The sequence below is a fragment of the Stegostoma tigrinum genome, chromosome 7 (assembly GCF_030684315.1).
Source record: "Stegostoma tigrinum isolate sSteTig4 chromosome 7, sSteTig4.hap1, whole genome shotgun sequence".
Classification (NCBI taxonomy): domain Eukaryota; kingdom Metazoa; phylum Chordata; class Chondrichthyes; order Orectolobiformes; family Stegostomatidae; genus Stegostoma; species Stegostoma tigrinum.
Window position 1 is genome coordinate 43996920 of NC_081360.1, and position 17459 is coordinate 44014378.

A 17459-nucleotide genomic window follows, 5' to 3' on the forward strand; every position below is an offset into this window, starting at 1 on the left:
TGTTCTAAGGGCCAGCAAACCGACCTGAAGGTTTCTTTAATTTAAAAAATTGTTTTATGGGGCATGAACAATGCTTAAAAAACCCCATTGTTTGTTGCCCATCCCTAATTACACCTAAAAGTAGATGGTGATCCTTCTTAAACCGCTACAGTACATGTGACACAGGGGTGTCCACTTTGTCATGAGCGAATGAGTTCCAGGATTTTGCTTAGCGACAATGAAGTAGCAATATACAGATACAAGTTTAGGTGGTTTGCAGTTTAGACAGGTATTTTCGGGTGGTGGTATATTAGATAATTTCGGGACGTTGGATGCCTTCAAGGCAGAGATCAACAAATTCTTGATCTCAGAAGGAATCAAGGGCTACGGGGAAGAGTGCAGGGAAGTGGTGTTGAAATGCCCATCAGCCATGATTTAAATGGCAGAGTGGACTTGATGGGGCGAATGGCCTTACTTCCACTCCTATGTCTTATGGTCTTATAATTAGAATAAATTACTCTTTTATAAAGTGTCTATGAGTTCAGTGGAGTGCTTTTGGAGATTTTGTGTTATGTTCCCAGATTTTTCAGCCATATAGCTGTATCCTTAGACAGAGGGCACACAATTTGGTAACCTGATCATGGAAAACTGCAATTGGCCTGTGGTTCTGCAATGTAGCAGTGAGATGGAGCAAAGGTTATAGAAAGGACAAACGCTGCGTGACTTTTTCTACCATGCTGGAGTTTGAGTCTTTCGTTATTATTAAACAGTAACAGGAGTATCTAGCAAGCCAGCTGACATAACCCTAACATCTCAGTTTGTACATTCTCCTACATGCTACGGCATCAAAGTCCCCATCTGAGTCCATTATAGCCTAATGTGTACGTGACCTTGTTCTGCAGTAAGCTGGAAAACTGAACTGTCCTTCCACTTAATTTGCTTTCAGTCCAATCCTAGTTGATCAGTCATCACAAATAGAGCCCAATTCCCTACTAGCCTCCAAGTTTCTATATCTGAGCTGGCCATTGAGAAATCAAATGCTAGGTGCTCTTCATCAGCTTCGTGTTGTTTGTTTCTTCCTCCAATTGTGCAGTAGCTGGGTGGGCAACAATTTGGGGCATGTCTGAGAGCAGAAATCAGAAAATCTGGAATGGAGGAAGTGAGCTGTGGTGTAAAGCGAAATATTAACACACATACTATCTGCAGCTTGCTCATCACAGTCAATGATATGGTAGCTAGCAGTTGAGAGAGGAAAAAGACAGTATCGTACCTTTGTCCTCAATGTCATCAGTGATACTATGTCCTTTGGGCGCTGTAGCTGTCTGTTGTATAACGTAGGAAATCAGCTCATTTGTAGCTTTCAGCAATTATAAGTGTCCTCTGCCCCCACCTAATCTGCCATGTAACCAATATAAAATAATGAAACAGTTGGAAAAAATATGACTTCCCAGCATATAGTGTACATAAATTTAATGAGAAGCTGGAGACGATACCACAGAAACTGGAGTCACTCCCAGTAGGGTGTATACTTTCTCCATTGACACGAGCCACTGTGCTCTATCTCAGTGACTCTGTTGCACTATATTTATGGAGACATTGGCTCAATGGTAATGTCACTGGATGAATGATCCAGAATTCCAGGCTGATGTCCTGGGAATTCAAATCTCATCATGGCAATGGTGAAATTTGTATTCAGTGTAATAAAACCAGAACAAGGAGCTAGCCTAATGGTGACTGTATAACCTCTGTCAATTGTCACAAAAGTCTATCTGGCTCACGAACTGATCTGACTGCAGAGTCACAGCAATGTGGTTCTCTCTTAATTGCACCCTGAGCCATAAATGTTAGCAGAACCAGCAATGCCTACATCCCATGAATGAATTCTTAAAAATGGCTGAGGGTGGGTGAGTAATTTGAGCTATGTGGAAGCAAAAGAAATTAGATGTGCATTTTTGACTGTTTGTGGATGAGGCAGAGTAACTGGATTTGATGTCTGAGTCCTGAGAGTCATGGAGAGCTGCTGGATGAATGGTGGGAGTCTGATCAATTGAGCAATGCGAGACATTGGTGGAGTGATGTATGGGGCCATTGTGTTTGTTCTGCCATTGCTGCCAAGACTTTGTGTCCTGAAACTGGGAATTGATATCCCTGAATACATGCTGAGTAATCCTTAAAATCTCCTGGCCCGCTTTGGAAACATTATCTTTCTCCACCTATCTGCCAGCATGTCTAAGGCCTCCAGAATTAAAACTGCCCTCCCTTGATCATGGAGTTCTTACTACCGTGTTTTTGAAATAACGTTTTATGAATTTTCAAACAGTAAATAGGTGCTTTGAATGTTCTCAGTGTACTTGTTTTTATCAATCATTTAGTTTATGATTTGTAAGCTACATGAAATATTTCAGTTCCCCATGATTTGTAAGCTACATGAAATATTTCAGTTCCCCATCAAGATGTTTCAAGATTAAGTTATGCAACATTGTTTTGAAACTAATCTCTATATTACATTTGACATGAATCAGGTCGAAGCATCTATGCAAAGTTTAGAAGATTGTTTCCAGTCTCATTCAATGAAGGATAATGAAGAAAATGTCAGGTCATTGTTGGAGCTTGCTGATTCCAAATGGCAGTTGGTCCTTATGAGTTTTCTTTCCCTCCAAGATCTGGGGTTCAACTTTAAGAGTGCAGTAAATATGGCAAGTTTTTTTTGTTCAATTAAACTACTTTAATGCATGTTTCACAATTCATTTGTTAGCTGTAGAATTCAAGGTTGTTTGTGCTTGATAAACTGCTTTGTTGTGCTTGTGCTGTTATGTTGCTGTAATTGTTCTCCTTGTACATTCTCAAGTGAAATTTTCCAAATTATGTAGCCTGTATATGCTGGGTCAAAATCCTGGAACTTACTTTCTAAATAGTACGATAGACTGCAGTAGTTCGACAATGCAACTCACCACCACCTGCTAAAGGCCACTGAGGGGTAGGCAATAAATATCGGCCTAGCCAGTGATTCCCGCATCTCGTGAATCAATAAAGGAAATAATTTTTCAGGGATAAAAGCATCAGAATATAATCAACAATATTATACTCAGTTAATTACAAATTTTGCCCTGAAGAACTTCATGAAAAACTTTTGATTTCTTTCAAGAAGAAGCATTTTGAATGGGCCAGCCAGGTTAACTATTACTTTAACTAGATGCACACATCAAACAATTATTTTCATAAATCTCTCATATCTGCAGGGTTGATTGGCACTCGTTCGTCCCCATCATAGGTTTGGCAGCATTGGGCATTTAATTGGGGATGAGGGTGGGAAGTGAGCTGGGTGAAGACCTCTTCCTAATTCAATACTGATTAAATCTGTAGAGGAAGGGTCTGTGGATGGCTTCCTTCCCTTTGTCAATTGAGGCTGTGAAGTGAATCATTAATATGCACTTAAGGACCGTATCTCATTCTAATGATGTTAATTCAGCGGCAGCAGAGGTGACTCAGCACACAAGAAGAAGCCATGCAGATGGCCCACTGGGTCCCAAGGGGGTCCTTTGTTCTAAGGCACAGTGCCTGGTTTCAGTAACCCAGTTTCAGAAGGGAGGCCCACCAAATGCAACCTACTTGGCATTACAGCCCATCTGAAAACCAATACCCCATCACCTCTCCACCCCTGTTATCACTCATCTATGGTCAGGGCCTCTCTAAGTTTTGAGACCTCAGCCATGTATCCTACTGATCCAGCCACTGCTGCCAATTGGCACTACAGTTCAATAAATTTGTTGAGCCCTGAGTGGACAGCAGCTCTTAGCAAATGATATTTTGTCTCCAAGATCCTTGATCTTTGGGAAAGCTGACATTGTCCAACTCAGTGCTTGAATGATGTTTCACACAGTGGGTCTTCCCTAATAATTGGCTTGACAGCGGGCAAGTAAGATTCCTTTTCACTCCGTTAAATACCATCCATTAGATTTTAAGATATAGGAGTAGAATTAGACCATTCAGCCCACCAGGTTCACTTTGATCATGACTGATATGTTTCTAAATCCTAAACCTCTGCCTTTTCCCCATTATGCTTGATCCTCTTACTAAACAAGATCTACATCCATCCTAAAGATAGTCAGTGACTTGGCCTTCACATCCTTCTGCAGCAATGAATTCCACAGATTCTCCAACCTCTGGAAGACATTCTGCCTAAAGGGTCTGCCCTTAACTCTGAAGCAGTGCCTTTAGTCCTGGTCTCTCCTGCTCAAGGAAACATCTTTTCCATGCCTGCTCTATTCAAGCTTCTTAGTATTCTCTAAATTTCAATCGGATCCTCCCTCATCCTTCTAAACCCCATTGAGTACAGACCCAGAGTCTTTGCCCACTGTTTTACCTGCATTCTTTGCTCCCCATATGAGCCTGTCCAAGTCCTTCTGCAGTCTCCCCGCCTCCTCAACACTACCTGTCCCTCTACCATATCTTTGTGTCATCTGCAAACTTAGCAACAATGCCCTCAGTTCCTTCATTCAGATGGTTAATATATAAGATGAATAGTTGTGGTGCCAACACTGACCTCTGCAGGACTCCACTAGTCACCAGCTGCTATCCTGAAAAAGATCCCTTTCTCTCCACTCTCTGCCTTCTGTCAATCAGCCAATTCTCTATCCATACCAGTACCTTGCCCCTAACACCATGAATTCTTGTTTAGCTACTTCCTGCATGTCAGCTTGACAAAGGCTTTCTGGAAATCCAAACAGATCACATCTATTGATAACAAAGTGTGGAGCTGGATGAACACAGCAGGCCAAGCAGCATCTCAGGAAGTGCTCCTGAGATGCTGCTTGGCCTGCTGTGTTCATCCAGCTCCACACTTTGTTATCTTGGATTCTCCAGCATCTGCAGTTCCCATTATCACAGATCACATCTATTGGCTCATTTTTGTCTTGCTCTTTACTTCCTCAAAGAACTCTAACAGATTTTTCAGTCATGGCCTTCCCTTCATAATACCATACTGACTCAGCCCTATTTGACCATGCACTTCCAAGCACTCCTTCATCTCATCGTTAAGAATGGACTCTAAAATCTAACCAACAACACAGGTCAGGCTAACTGGCCTATAGTTCCCTGTCTTCTGCCTCCTTCCCTTCTTCAATGGGGGTGTTAACGTTAGCCATTTGCCAGTTTTCTGGGACCCTCCCTGACTCCAGTGATTCCTGAAAGATCACTACCAATGCCTCTAGCACTGTCCTCAGCTATCTCCTTCAGAACTCTGGGGAGTAGTTCCATCCGGTTTGGATGATGTATTCATCTTAGGACCTTTCACCTTCTCCAGCATCTTCTCCTCAATGATGGCTACTATGTTCATCCCCTGACTGTCTTGAAGTTCTGGTATGCTACTGTTATCTTCCAATGGGAAGACTGATGCCAAGTACCTACTCATTTCCTCTGCCATTTCTTTGTTCCTCATTCCTACTTTTCCAGCCTCATTTTCCAATGGTCCAATGTTCATTTGTGCCTCGGTCTTATATTTTATATATCTAAAAGAACTCTTGAGATTTTCCTTTGTAATACCAGTGAACTTACAGTTATATTTCATCCTCCCCTTTATATGCTTTTCTGGTTACCCTTTGCTGTTTTTTAAAGGCTTTTCAATCCTTTGGTTTGCCACTGATCTTCACCACATTGCAAGCCTTTTCTTTTGCTTTTATGCTGTCCCCGACTTCCCTTGTCAGCCATGATTGCCTTGTCCTCCCCTTGGTCAGTTCCTTCTTCCTGGCGATGAACTTCTGCTGTGCCTCCCGAATTATCCCCAGAAACTCTTGTCACTGGTGCTCCACTGTCTTCCCTGCTAGTCTCCCCTTCCAATCAAGCTCCTCCCTCATGTCTGTGTCGTTACCTTTACTCAAATTTAAACTGTTACGTCTGATTCAGCTTCTCACCCTCAAAATGCAGGATGCATTCTATCATATTATAGTCCCCATCCCTAGGAGTTTCTTCATGTTAAGTTCCCTGATCAAGTCTCTCTCATTACATATCAACAAGTCCAGAATTACCTGTTCGCTAGTGGGATCTGCCACAAGCTGGTTCAAAAAAACTATCTTGTAGACATTTCATGAATTCCTTTCCTTGAGATCTGTTAGCAACCTGATTTTCCCATCCACCTGCATACTGAAGATACCCCATGATTATTGCATTAGTGCCTTTCTTACATGACTTTTCTATCTCCTGATTTATTTTCTTCCCCACATCCTGACGACTGCTAGGAGACCTGTAAATAACTCCCATCAAGGTTGTTTTTCCTTTGAAGTTTATTAACTTCAGGACGGCACGGTGGCACAGTGGTTAGCAGTACTGTCTCACAGTGCCAGGGACCTGCGTTAGATTCCAGCCTCGGGTGACTGTCTGTGTGGAGTTTGCACATTCTCCCTGTGTCTGGGTGGGTTTTCTCCCACAGTCCAAAGATGTGTGGGTTAGGTGGTTAGGCCATGTTAAATTGCCTGTAGTCCTCAGGGATGTATAGATTAGGTGGGTTATAGGGGGTTGTGTCTGAGTGGGACACTCTGAGGTTTGGCATGGGTTTGTTGGGCCTGTTTCTTGTAGGGATTCTGTTATCTATGATAACTACACCCACACAGATTCTACACCTTGCAACACTATATCACGTCTTGCTATTGATTTATTTTCATTTCCTATTGAAAAGACAACTTCTCCCCTCTGCCTGTCTGCCTGTCCTTTCAATAGAATGTATATCCTTTGATATTTAGCTCCCAGCCTTGATCCCCTTGCAGCCACATCTCTGTGACCTTTTTTTTTTGCTTAGGTTAACAATCCCTATCTCCATGTTTTAGTGTGTTGTTGCTGTATTGTAGTGGTAAGCATTGTAATAAAACTATATGGAAAATGTAAGGGTGAGGTCTTGATCCAGTAACCAAAAACTCCTTGCGAGTCCGATGTCTTGTTCAAAATAAGTGACCTTTTTTGGGCAAGGAGTAGTCACAAATTATTGTACAGTTCTACAGTATCATATTTAAACTAATTGAGCAGCCAATTTAAACAGTTACAAGCATTTATCTGACTAGCTCTTTCTCTAATTACAACATCTCCCAGCTTAATCTCTTCCGTGATCTGCTATCTCTTGATTAGGTTATGAGTGTGCTTCTGTGTGTCACCTAAGTTTTACGTCAAGTATCCTACGATCCTTATCCATCAATCTTCCGTAACTGATATTCTTCTTTGGCCCCTTGATAGCACCTGGCCCAACTTAGCCATCCCCATAAAATTCTCTGCTCATCAAGTAAGCTTGAGATCCTACCAGTTTTGACCAGCTTCGGATCCTTATCTAGCATTCTCTTATGACTTTGCCTGTGTCCTAGTGTCTTAGCTTATTCTAGAATTGAACGTTTGTGTTATAATTTATCATGTATCAAAACAAACTACAACTTGTCTAAAACAGGTACTCAAACTAAACTATACTGTGCTCCTAGCTCCATTACTGATGGCCAGACAATAGATTTTCACTGTTTCATTTTCTAATGTTTAATGTTTAACAAGTGCCCCTCTGGTTTGCTGAGTGCTTTGGTTACCACCCTAGTAATGTAACGGTATGAAATTCGATGAGCAGTCCAGTAGCAACTGGCAATTGTGCCCATCAGTACATTTGAAGCAATTGTATTCGAAGCTGAATATCCACCTGATATCCCACATCCAAGTGTCTGCTGCCACTGTGTACCGTCAACCTTGTCTTTCACTTCCTCACTGAGTTGTTTGATCTCCTGTATGATTCACTGATGCTGCTTCATTGCTGCCCAGCCCTCTCCCCTCTTCTTGTAGCTATTCTGCCAGTTTTGGAATTCACATTCCTTTGGAAAGGCAGTAGCTCAGCAAGAGCATAGTTAGATCATTAGCTATGTTCGTCCACTCCCTATGGGAAGACCAGATGTTAGTTTTCACTGAACGTCTCATTGTCAGTGATACCCCGGCATGGAATCAGAATCTCAAGTTACTCACGTGGCAGTGGGTATTATCATACTGGTATTGAAGATCACTGGTGGTCCCCTTTTCCATGGTATGCCACCTATGTCAGTTTGTGGTGGGTGCTGGAAATTTCAAGGGCACAGCTTAGTATAAAACTAATACTATACAAGACTCTCAAATGTAATCCTATTTGGAAATGTGCAGATCAACATTATTCTCTACAACCAACCAGGAAATCGGTCCTGATCGTGTATTTGGGGCTTGGGGAAGTCCTTTAGTTGCTTGTTATCTCCCATTCAATCCCTATGTTATTCAGTGTTTTGCAATCATGTTTATTAAATTCAAAACAAGCTTTAAATTCAGGTTGAACATCGGACTCGTTATCATTTAGATGTCAACAAGCTCATTGTAGCTTACAGAAATAGTAAGAACTGCAGATGTTGGAGTCCGGGATGACGCAGAGAAGTTTCTTTCTGAAGAAGGGTCCTGACTCGAAATGTCAGCCTTCCTACTCCTCTGATGCTCCCTGGCCTGCTGTGTTCCTCCAACTCCACACTGTGTTATCATTGTGGCTGACAGCTCTAATTCATTACGAAATGCAGACTGGCTCGCCACAATTATTCCAATTTTTTTCGTTTCAGACTTGGGGTTACAATGAATATGTTGGTGCTTTTTAGTATATATCTAGCCAGTGTGCTCAGGTACATTAAATGGAGTTTAGCAGCTTCCCATGTTCAGGCTAGAAACATTGAACAGATAACCCCAAACGTTAACACTCACATTGGCTAGACAATAGAAGAAAAATATGGTGGTGTATTAATTCCAACACAGATAACTTCACGCAGTCGATAATAGTGATTCCAGATACATGTCTCACAACTTTAAACACAACAGGAATCTTCTTGCTTCTGAAATAATGGGAACTGCAGATGCTGGAGAATCCAAGATAACAAAGTGTGAAGCTGGATGAACACAGCAGGCCAAGCAGCGTCTCAGGAGCACAAAAGCTGACGTTTCAGGCCTAGACCCTTCATCAGAGAGGGGGATGGGGAGAGGGTTCTGGAATAAATAGGGAGAGAGGGGGAGGCGGACCGAAGATGGAGAGAAAAGAAGATAAGTGGAGAGGAGAGTACAGGTGGGGAGGGAGGGAGAGGATAGGTCAGCCCAGGGAAGACGGACAGGTCAGGGAGGCGGGATGAGGTTAGTAGGTAGGAAATGGAAGTGCAGCTTGAGGTGCGAGGAAGGGATGGGTGAGAAGAAGAACAGGTTAGGGAAGCGGGGTCAGGCTGGGGTGGTTTTGGGATGCAGTGGCGGGTGGGGACGAGCTGGGCTGGTTTTGGGATGTGGTGGGAGAAGGGGAGACTTTGAAGCTTGTGAAGTCCACATTGATACCATTGGGCTGCAGGATTCCCAAGCGGAATATGAGTTGCTGTTCCTGCAACCTTCGGGTGGCATCATTGTGGCACTGCGGGAGGCCCATGATGGACATGTCATCTGAGGAATGGGAGGGGGAGTTAAAATGGTTCGCGACTGGGAGGTGCAGTTGTTTATTGCGAACCGAGCGGAGGTGTTCTGCAAAGCGGTCCCCAAGCCTCCGATTGGTTTCCCCAGTGTAGAGGAAGCCACACCGGGTACAGTGGATACAGTATACCACATTAGCAGATGTGCAGGTGAACATCTGCTTAATATGGAAAGTCATCTTGGGGCCTGGGATGGGGGTGAGGGAGGAGGTGTGTGGGCAAGTGTCGCACTTCCTGCGGTTGCAGGGGAAGGTGCCGGGTGTGGTGGGGTTGGAGGGGAGTGTGGAGCGAACAAGGGAGTCACGGAGAGAGTGGTCTCTCCAGAGGGCAGACAAGGGTGGGGATGGAAAAATGTCTTGGGTGGTGGGGGCGGATTGTAGATGGCGGAAGTGTTGGAAGATGATGCATTGTATCCGGGGGTTGATGGGGTGGTGTGTGAGATCGAGGGGGATCGTCTTGGGGTGGTTGTGGCGGGGGCGGGGTGTGAGGGATGTGTTGCGGAAAATGCGGGAGACGCGGTCAAGGGCGTTCTCGACCACTGCAGGGGGAAAGTTGCGGTCCTTGAAGAAAGTGGACATCTGGGATGTGCAGGAGTGGAATGCCTCATCCTGGGAGCAGATGCAGCGGAGGCGGAGGAATTGGGAATAGGGGATGGAATTTTTGCAGGAGGGTGGGTGGGAGGAGGTGTATTTTAGGTAGCTGTGGGAGTCGGTGGGCTTGAAATGGACATCAGTTTCTAGCTGGTTGGGAACCCTGCAGCCCAATGGTATCAATGTGGACTTCACAAGCTTCAAAATCTCCCCTTCCCCCACCGCATCCCAAAACCAGCCCAGCTCGTCCCCTCCCCCCACTGCATCCCAAAACCAGCCCAGCCTATCCCCGCTTCCCTAACCTGTTCTTCCTCTCACCTATCCCTTCCTCCCACCTCAAGCCGCACCTCCATCTCCTACCTACTAACCTCATCCCGCCTCCTTGACCTGTCCGTCTTCCCTGGACTGACCTATCCCCTCCCTACCTCCCCACCTATACTCTCCTCTCCACCTATCTTCTTTTCTCTCCATCTTCGGTCCGCCTCCCCCTCTCTCCCTATTTATTCCAGAACCCTCTCGCCATCCCCCTCTCTGATGAAGGGTCTAGGCCTGAAATGTCAGCTTTTGTGCTCCTGAGATGCTGCTTGACCTGTTGTGTTCATCCAGCTACACACTTTGTTATCAAGGAATCTTCTTGCTGCTCTTTCTAACTTATGGTACTGCTGTTTCCCATTCCCAGTTGCCTTGAACTACTCCCTATGTATACTAGATGGTTAACTGTGACAGTTAATATCCTATTCTCCTGATTGTAAGTGGCATCACTCAAGCTGTATAGGACAAGCTTTGGGTTCCTTGGTTCTTTCCATGATCATGGTTACCAGCCATCAGCAACACTACAGTAATGTACTTACGTCAGATATGATTTGTCTGGATAGCATGGAAAACAATACTTCTAATTATATCTCGAAACATGTGATGTTAATAAATCAAGTCAAGTGATCCTGTAAAGAAAATATATGCCAGACATCAGTAATCACCAGTTAGTTCTTATTAATCTTTGAGTCTGTATGCCTTGATTTACATCCAGTTTTGCCATCTGCCTTTCCCTTCCATGTACAGAGTCCTTGTCAGCAAAATGGTAAGCCTGGTTTTAGAAGTAAGACCTAACCATTCTTTAACCCCCTACAATCCATCTTGCAAAGTCATGAAATTTGAGCACACAGATATCATGCGCACAAAAAAAGTCATTGGTCCCGCATAAAACAGAGTCATACATGCTTTTAAGGAAGAAGACCAAATAAGTAACGACACTCTCAACAACAAATTGCTTTAAAGCCAGCTATAACACATAACATAGTGTGACACAGGGATAATGGGAACTGCAGATGCTGGAGAATCCAAGATAATAAAATGTGAGGCTGGATGAACACAGCAGGCCAAGCAGCATCTCAGGAGCACAAAAGCTGACGTTTTGGGCCTAGAAGGGTCTAGGCCCGAAACGTCAGCATTTGTGCTCCTGAGATGCTGCTGGGCCTGCTGTGTTCATCCAGCCTCACATTTTATTATTATAGTGTGACACAGGTACTGCTTTGCAAACACACTGTTAGAAGATTGTTTGTGTGTGTGTGTGTGTGTGTGTGTATCTGCCTCTCAATCCACAACAAAACACATCATTTGTTTCAACACATTGTTATGGAATCGGCAGCAACCTTTCACAGTCAGTTTTTTAGGGGTGTTCTGAATTAGGGTGATATATATCCACTTTTTTGTGGACTTTAGTTCATGATGCCGGCATGGTCATTTCATCCCAGGTAACTCATGCCTTTCTTCTCTTTCTCTGGTGGGACTGAGTATGGCCCCCCAGTTTAGGGTAGCCAGCAACAAATCTCTTATTTCTCATCGAACTGTGGTGGCCTCCGATGTGTATGGGACAGTAAATTTCTTTTCCAACACTCCAAAAATCCTATCACTTATGCTTGGTACAGAGCCCTTTCTCCCAGTTGGTAGCAAAGCACAACTGATCCCTTGCTTTTGCAGTAACTTACCTCTGAAGTTACCACTGATTCTGTTACATAAGCGTGGCCTGCTGTTTGGTTATGACTACAAAACTTAGTGGCCGTCCTGCTATCTCTCTCTCTCCTTGCCTTAGCTTCGTTAAACTATTGCTTCAACCAATCTTGTCTTCCACTCTCTTTTCCCCTTACTCGATATATCCACACAATGTCTTCAGGAACTCCACTTTCCCAGCCCACCAACCTTCTATATGTTTATGTTATTCTACCCCTCATTTATCCCTTTCCTTCTGTGGAAGTCTGTTTGCCTATCAACTATCCCTGTCTTCCTAATTTCTGCAATTCTCATTGCAATTGGCTACACTTTAATCCCCGGTGCTCATTCTTAGACTGATGGGCCAACAGTTCCATATGTTTTCAGTTCTCTTTCTGGGAGACCCCTTTGTTCACTGTTCTGTCTCACTGACTGGCTTGTTTGAAAATTGTGCAACATGTACCCAGCATAGAAATTCCAATAACTTAAACTTTTGTTCTTTTCTCAGAGCTGCTTCTTTTAACTTGCAGCAATTGAAGACAACTTAACTGTTCAGACAAACTTCAAGGACTTTACACTGATCATCAAATAAAGCAATTATAACACCAACATGGACTCTCTATAATTCATGTACACACATATACCAGCAATCTAGGCCACTGTGGTGCTTCAAACATAATTCTTAAGAAATCTAACTTCTCTTTGACTCTGGTCTGAGTTTGTTTTGCCACTGATTCTATGACTGGGTTTTAGTATTGTTTCTGGACTTGTTTTATGAAGTATTAATTATAACCATCTCCCTGTTTACCTTGCCCATTTGCTGGGTATCTCACTTGATATTCTGTTTCTCTGGTGACTCTCCAAGATTCCAGGTTTTCTTATCTATCAATTTCCTCAGTATTGTCAATCAGGAGCTTTAGTTAATACAACAAAGAACTGCAGTTGTTGGAGATCCGTAACAAAAACAGAAATTGCTGGAGAAACTTAGCAGACCTGGCAGCATCTGTGGGGAGAAAACAGAGTTAACATTTTGAGTTCAGTGGCACATCCATTCTGGTGATGAACCACTGGACTCAAAATGTTAACTAGGAATTTTGGTTGGCCTATTTGGTTCCGAAATAAAGATGCTAGCGATAGACATTGACTTATAGAGTCATAGAGATGTACAGTATGGATATAGACCCTTTGGTCCAACTTGTCCATGTTGACCAGATATCCTAAATTAACCATAGACAACAAGGTGCAGAGCTGGATGAACACAGCAGGCCAAGCAGCATTTAGAAAGAAGGGTCTAGACCTGAAATGTCAGCTTTCCTGCTCCTCTGATGCTGCTTGGCCTGCTGTGTTCATCCAGTTCTACACCTTGCTGTCTCAGATTCTCCAGCATCAGCATTTCCTACTATGTCTCCTAAATTAATCTAGAATGATTTGCCAGCATTTGCCCCATTGGCCTCAAAACCCTTTCTATTCATATACCCATCCAGATGTCTTTTAAGTGCTATGTGGAAAAAATTGCCCTTTAGGCCCCTTTTAAATCTTTCCCCTCACACCTTAAACCTATGCCCTCTAGTTTTGGACTCCCCCCATCCCAGGGAATAAAGCCTTGTCTGTATACCTTGTCCATGCCCCTCATGATTTTATAAACCGCTATAAGGTCATCCCTCAGCCTCTGATACTCCAGGGAAAATAGGCCCAGCTTATTCAGTCTATCACTTTAGGTCAAACCAAACCTGGCAACATTCTTATAAATCTTTTCTGAACCCTTTCAAGTTTCACAACATCCTTCCTGTAGCAGGAGGACCAGAATTGCATGGAGTATACAGATCTCAATAAAAATATACAATCAAAAAGAACCCACTCGACTGAATATTGTAGATTTACAAAATAAAGCAGTAAGGTTACACTTTAAAACTAGCCACTTGGCTGCTTCTCTGCTACAAGCTCCCCTGCACAGTTTTCTCCAAAGTCAGCTATGAACGAAACGTCAGCGTTTGTGCTCCTGGGATGCTGCTTGGCCTGCTGTGTTCATCCAGCCTCACATTTTATTATCTTGGAATCTCCAGCATCTGCAGTTCCCATTATCTATGAATTTTGCTGTCTGTTTTTCTTAGATGACTACGCTGTCTACAGATAATTGAAATCAAACAGCAGAGACAGCCAACCATGCAGACTTACTGCAGGGTCAGACAGCAGTGCATGTTCCTTTCTCTGTTTGATTCACTTTCCATGGGTCACTCCCTTTGTCTCTCATCCTCCTTTTTAAGGTGCCATTGTTTTGATCTTTTTTCCAAACCTCCAAATCAATGCAACAGCTTATAAAACAGTTGTTACTTCTCCTAAAATTCAAGGAAATCAGCTCCAACATTGAAAATACTTCAAAAAAGGTGCAGTTCTTACAGCTACGATGTTTTCTGGTCCTCCATCTTGGATTACCCAGAATCCTCCTTCTGTATGTTTCAACTCATCACTACCTTGAGTTTCTCAATGTTATTCTTATGGCAATACTTTGTCCCTGGCCCCTGCCCTTTAATGATTCTGACATCAGTCACAGAATAGCTTGGATCACGCTCACATTCCGATCACTTAATCTGAACAATCAACATCCTTTCTCCCCAGGCACGCTACACTCCACCACCCCGCCTCCCTTCCCCCACCTATAGTATAACTGCTACCCTCTCTGTACTTCACGTCAGCTCTGATGAAGAGTTATCTAGATTCGTCAGCTTGCTGTCTCTCCATGGGTCTCCTGACGCACTGTGATCTCCAACATTTATTGTTTTTAGCTTGGACGTACCCATCTGGTGATTTTGGCTGACCTGTTGTGCAAAAGTTCATATGTCCCCTGACAGCTGTCAGCTCCATTTCAATACCCCTTATTCCAATCTGTCTACTGTACAACATTTCTGACCCTGTTTGCAACTCTTTACCCTGGCACATGCTTTGCTCACTCAGCAGGCAAGTCTCCGGACGTTGGTTCTTTGCTGCCCACTTGAATTACCAGCCCCATGACGCTGAGGTAAGCCTTCCATAATTATGGGTGATAAAACAAACATACTCTCAAGCACTGACTTACTGTCTCCTCACACAGTGGTCCCAATGTGGCGTATCCCCCTCTGTCATCATATCTATGGGTTAGGGTTCAGCCCAGTAACCAAAAGCACCTCGAGAGTTGTATGTCTCGTTCAAAACAAGTGACCTGTATTAGATACAAACATGTAGGGAGACATCCTTGTCTCACGAATGATTGCAGGGGTGCTACAGTAAAATATTCGATTAGTCAATTTATACAGTTACAGATGTTCGTTTGCCTTACTATTTTTTAATTACTTCATCTCCCCACTTTATTCTCTTCCCTTATCTGCTTCCTCGTGGTTAGGCTATACACCCATTTCTTCGTGTCTCACAGGCAAACTTCAGTCACTTAAGATTTATGCTGGGCATTCTCTGATCCTCTTACACCAGTTTCCCCTCAGAGCTGTCACGTACTAAGTAGGTGAATTCGTAGCTTGTATTTGAGGTTTTCAGTGAAATTTTATTGATTCAGTGGTTTAGTGTTTCTGAAGTCTGAATGTCCTATTGAGGGTACCTTCTTGAAACATCTATAAAAGCACTATCAAGCTAGTTAGTCATACCTTTTTCCTTTTGATGTTGAAAGTAAAGCCTGACAAATTTATATAATATAGCCTCCTTAGAGACTACTTGCAGAGAACCAACCGTTGTTTTACCTCACTGTTTTGGAAACAGTATAGCTCACTTGACCAAGGGAAGACAGTATCATAATTAGCAAGGCATCCAAAATGTAGAGTGTCAGCTGCCAATACTGGGCTCTGCTTTACAAACCTCACACATTGCGCTTGACGACTGATTTTCCTGCTGTTTATTTATATGCTTGAATAATCATCATGGTATCTTCTTAACATGTTGTGTATGGTTGCTTCCATGCTGCTGTATTAAATGTAGCACGCCAAGTTAATGGGAAAAACACAGTTATAAAAAGACAATATCCTGGAAAAACTGTGGCAATAACTGTGGAGAGGCAAATGGTTAATATTTCAAGTAGTGGTATAAATGTCATGAGTTTATGCTGTTTAAGATAGGAGATGGGGTAGAACGAAAGGCAAGATTTAGGATAGAGTAGACAGGAGAGATTAAATAACAAAGATGTCATGGAACAAAAAGCAAAGGAAATGGTAATGGTTGCAGCAGAAAAGTAAAGTATTGTTTCAGTGTAGATGTTAATGGCTCACTCATATAAGGAACAAGAATGAGAGGGCATAGATTTAAAGTGATGTGCTAAAGAAGCAAGGGTGATGTAAGAAAAACAGCTTTTCCACTCAGCAAGTATGATGTGGAGGTGAACATCACCTGATGAAGGGGCTATGCTCTGAAAGCTTGAGATTTCATATAAACGTGTTGGCCTATAACCTGGTGCCATGCGACTTCTGACTCAGCAAGTAGGGTATGGAATACACTGCCTAGAAATGTGGCAGTCACATTCCTTCGAGCATTCAAGAAAGCACTGGATGATTATTTAGAGTGAGAAATAGCATTCAAGGGTATAGGGGAAAAGCAGGAGATTAGAAATAGGTAATGTAGCTAGTTTGAAGAGCTGGTGCAGACCGATGGGCTGAGTGGCCTTCTACACCATAACAATTCTGTGACTTTTTTTCTGCAATAGAGATCAGCTAAGTATGAGAGCGAAAAAAAAAGAAAACCATGCACACCATTTGGCAAAGAAAAAGGATAAAAATAGGGACAGAATTCATGGCCTAACACTGTTGGATTCAGTTTTGAATTCAAAAGACTGAAATGTCTAACTGAATGATGATTTGGAATTCCTCGAGCTTCACAGGAACAGTGGTGGATTGGCCATGCTAAGTTGCCCATAGTATCCAAGGATGTACAGATTAAGTGGCTTATAGGAGTAGGGGTCTGGGTGGAATGCTCTGAGGGTTGGTGTGGACTTGTTGGGCCAAAGGGCCTGTCTCCCCGCTGTAGGGATTCTATGATTCTATGAGTGCAGGAAGACAAGGACCGAAATGTAAGAACGAGGGAAAGGTGGTGAATTAAACTGCCAAGGTAAACGGACAGTGTAAGATCAGAATCATATCTAGGGACTGACACTACAATTAGTTGTGCAGTTATGCTTGTTACAGAATGTAGGGTGCGATTTGAAATTGAGATTCAATTCTATGATCAAGTTGCGCTCTCCCAGTTAGAACGGACTTAACTCTAATAATGAAAATTGGCTGCACTGACTCAAAATATTTGTGAGTTCCTCTAACATAAGGATACATTTAAGCCTCGAATAAACTGCGATTTGGTTTTCATACAATGATTTCATGTTGTATGCAGACAGCTGTGGGATATGGGTATGGCTCGCTGGGCCAGCATTTTGCCCATCCCTAATTACCCTTCGGAAGGTGGTGGTGAGCTGCTT

The 17459-nt window shown here is 43.1% G+C and overlaps 1 protein-coding gene across 1 annotated transcript in view; it reads left to right on the forward strand.

Annotated features, from left to right (window-relative positions):
- The window catches only part of ccdc141 (coiled-coil domain containing 141), a 137038-nt gene that overhangs the window by 68863 nt on the left and 50716 nt on the right, over positions 1-17459 (forward strand). The window contains exon 12 of the mRNA XM_048535414.2: positions 2502-2675. Coding sequence (XP_048391371.1) covers positions 2502-2675 — 174 coding nt within the window. The remainder of the gene's footprint in view (positions 1-2501; positions 2676-17459) is intronic.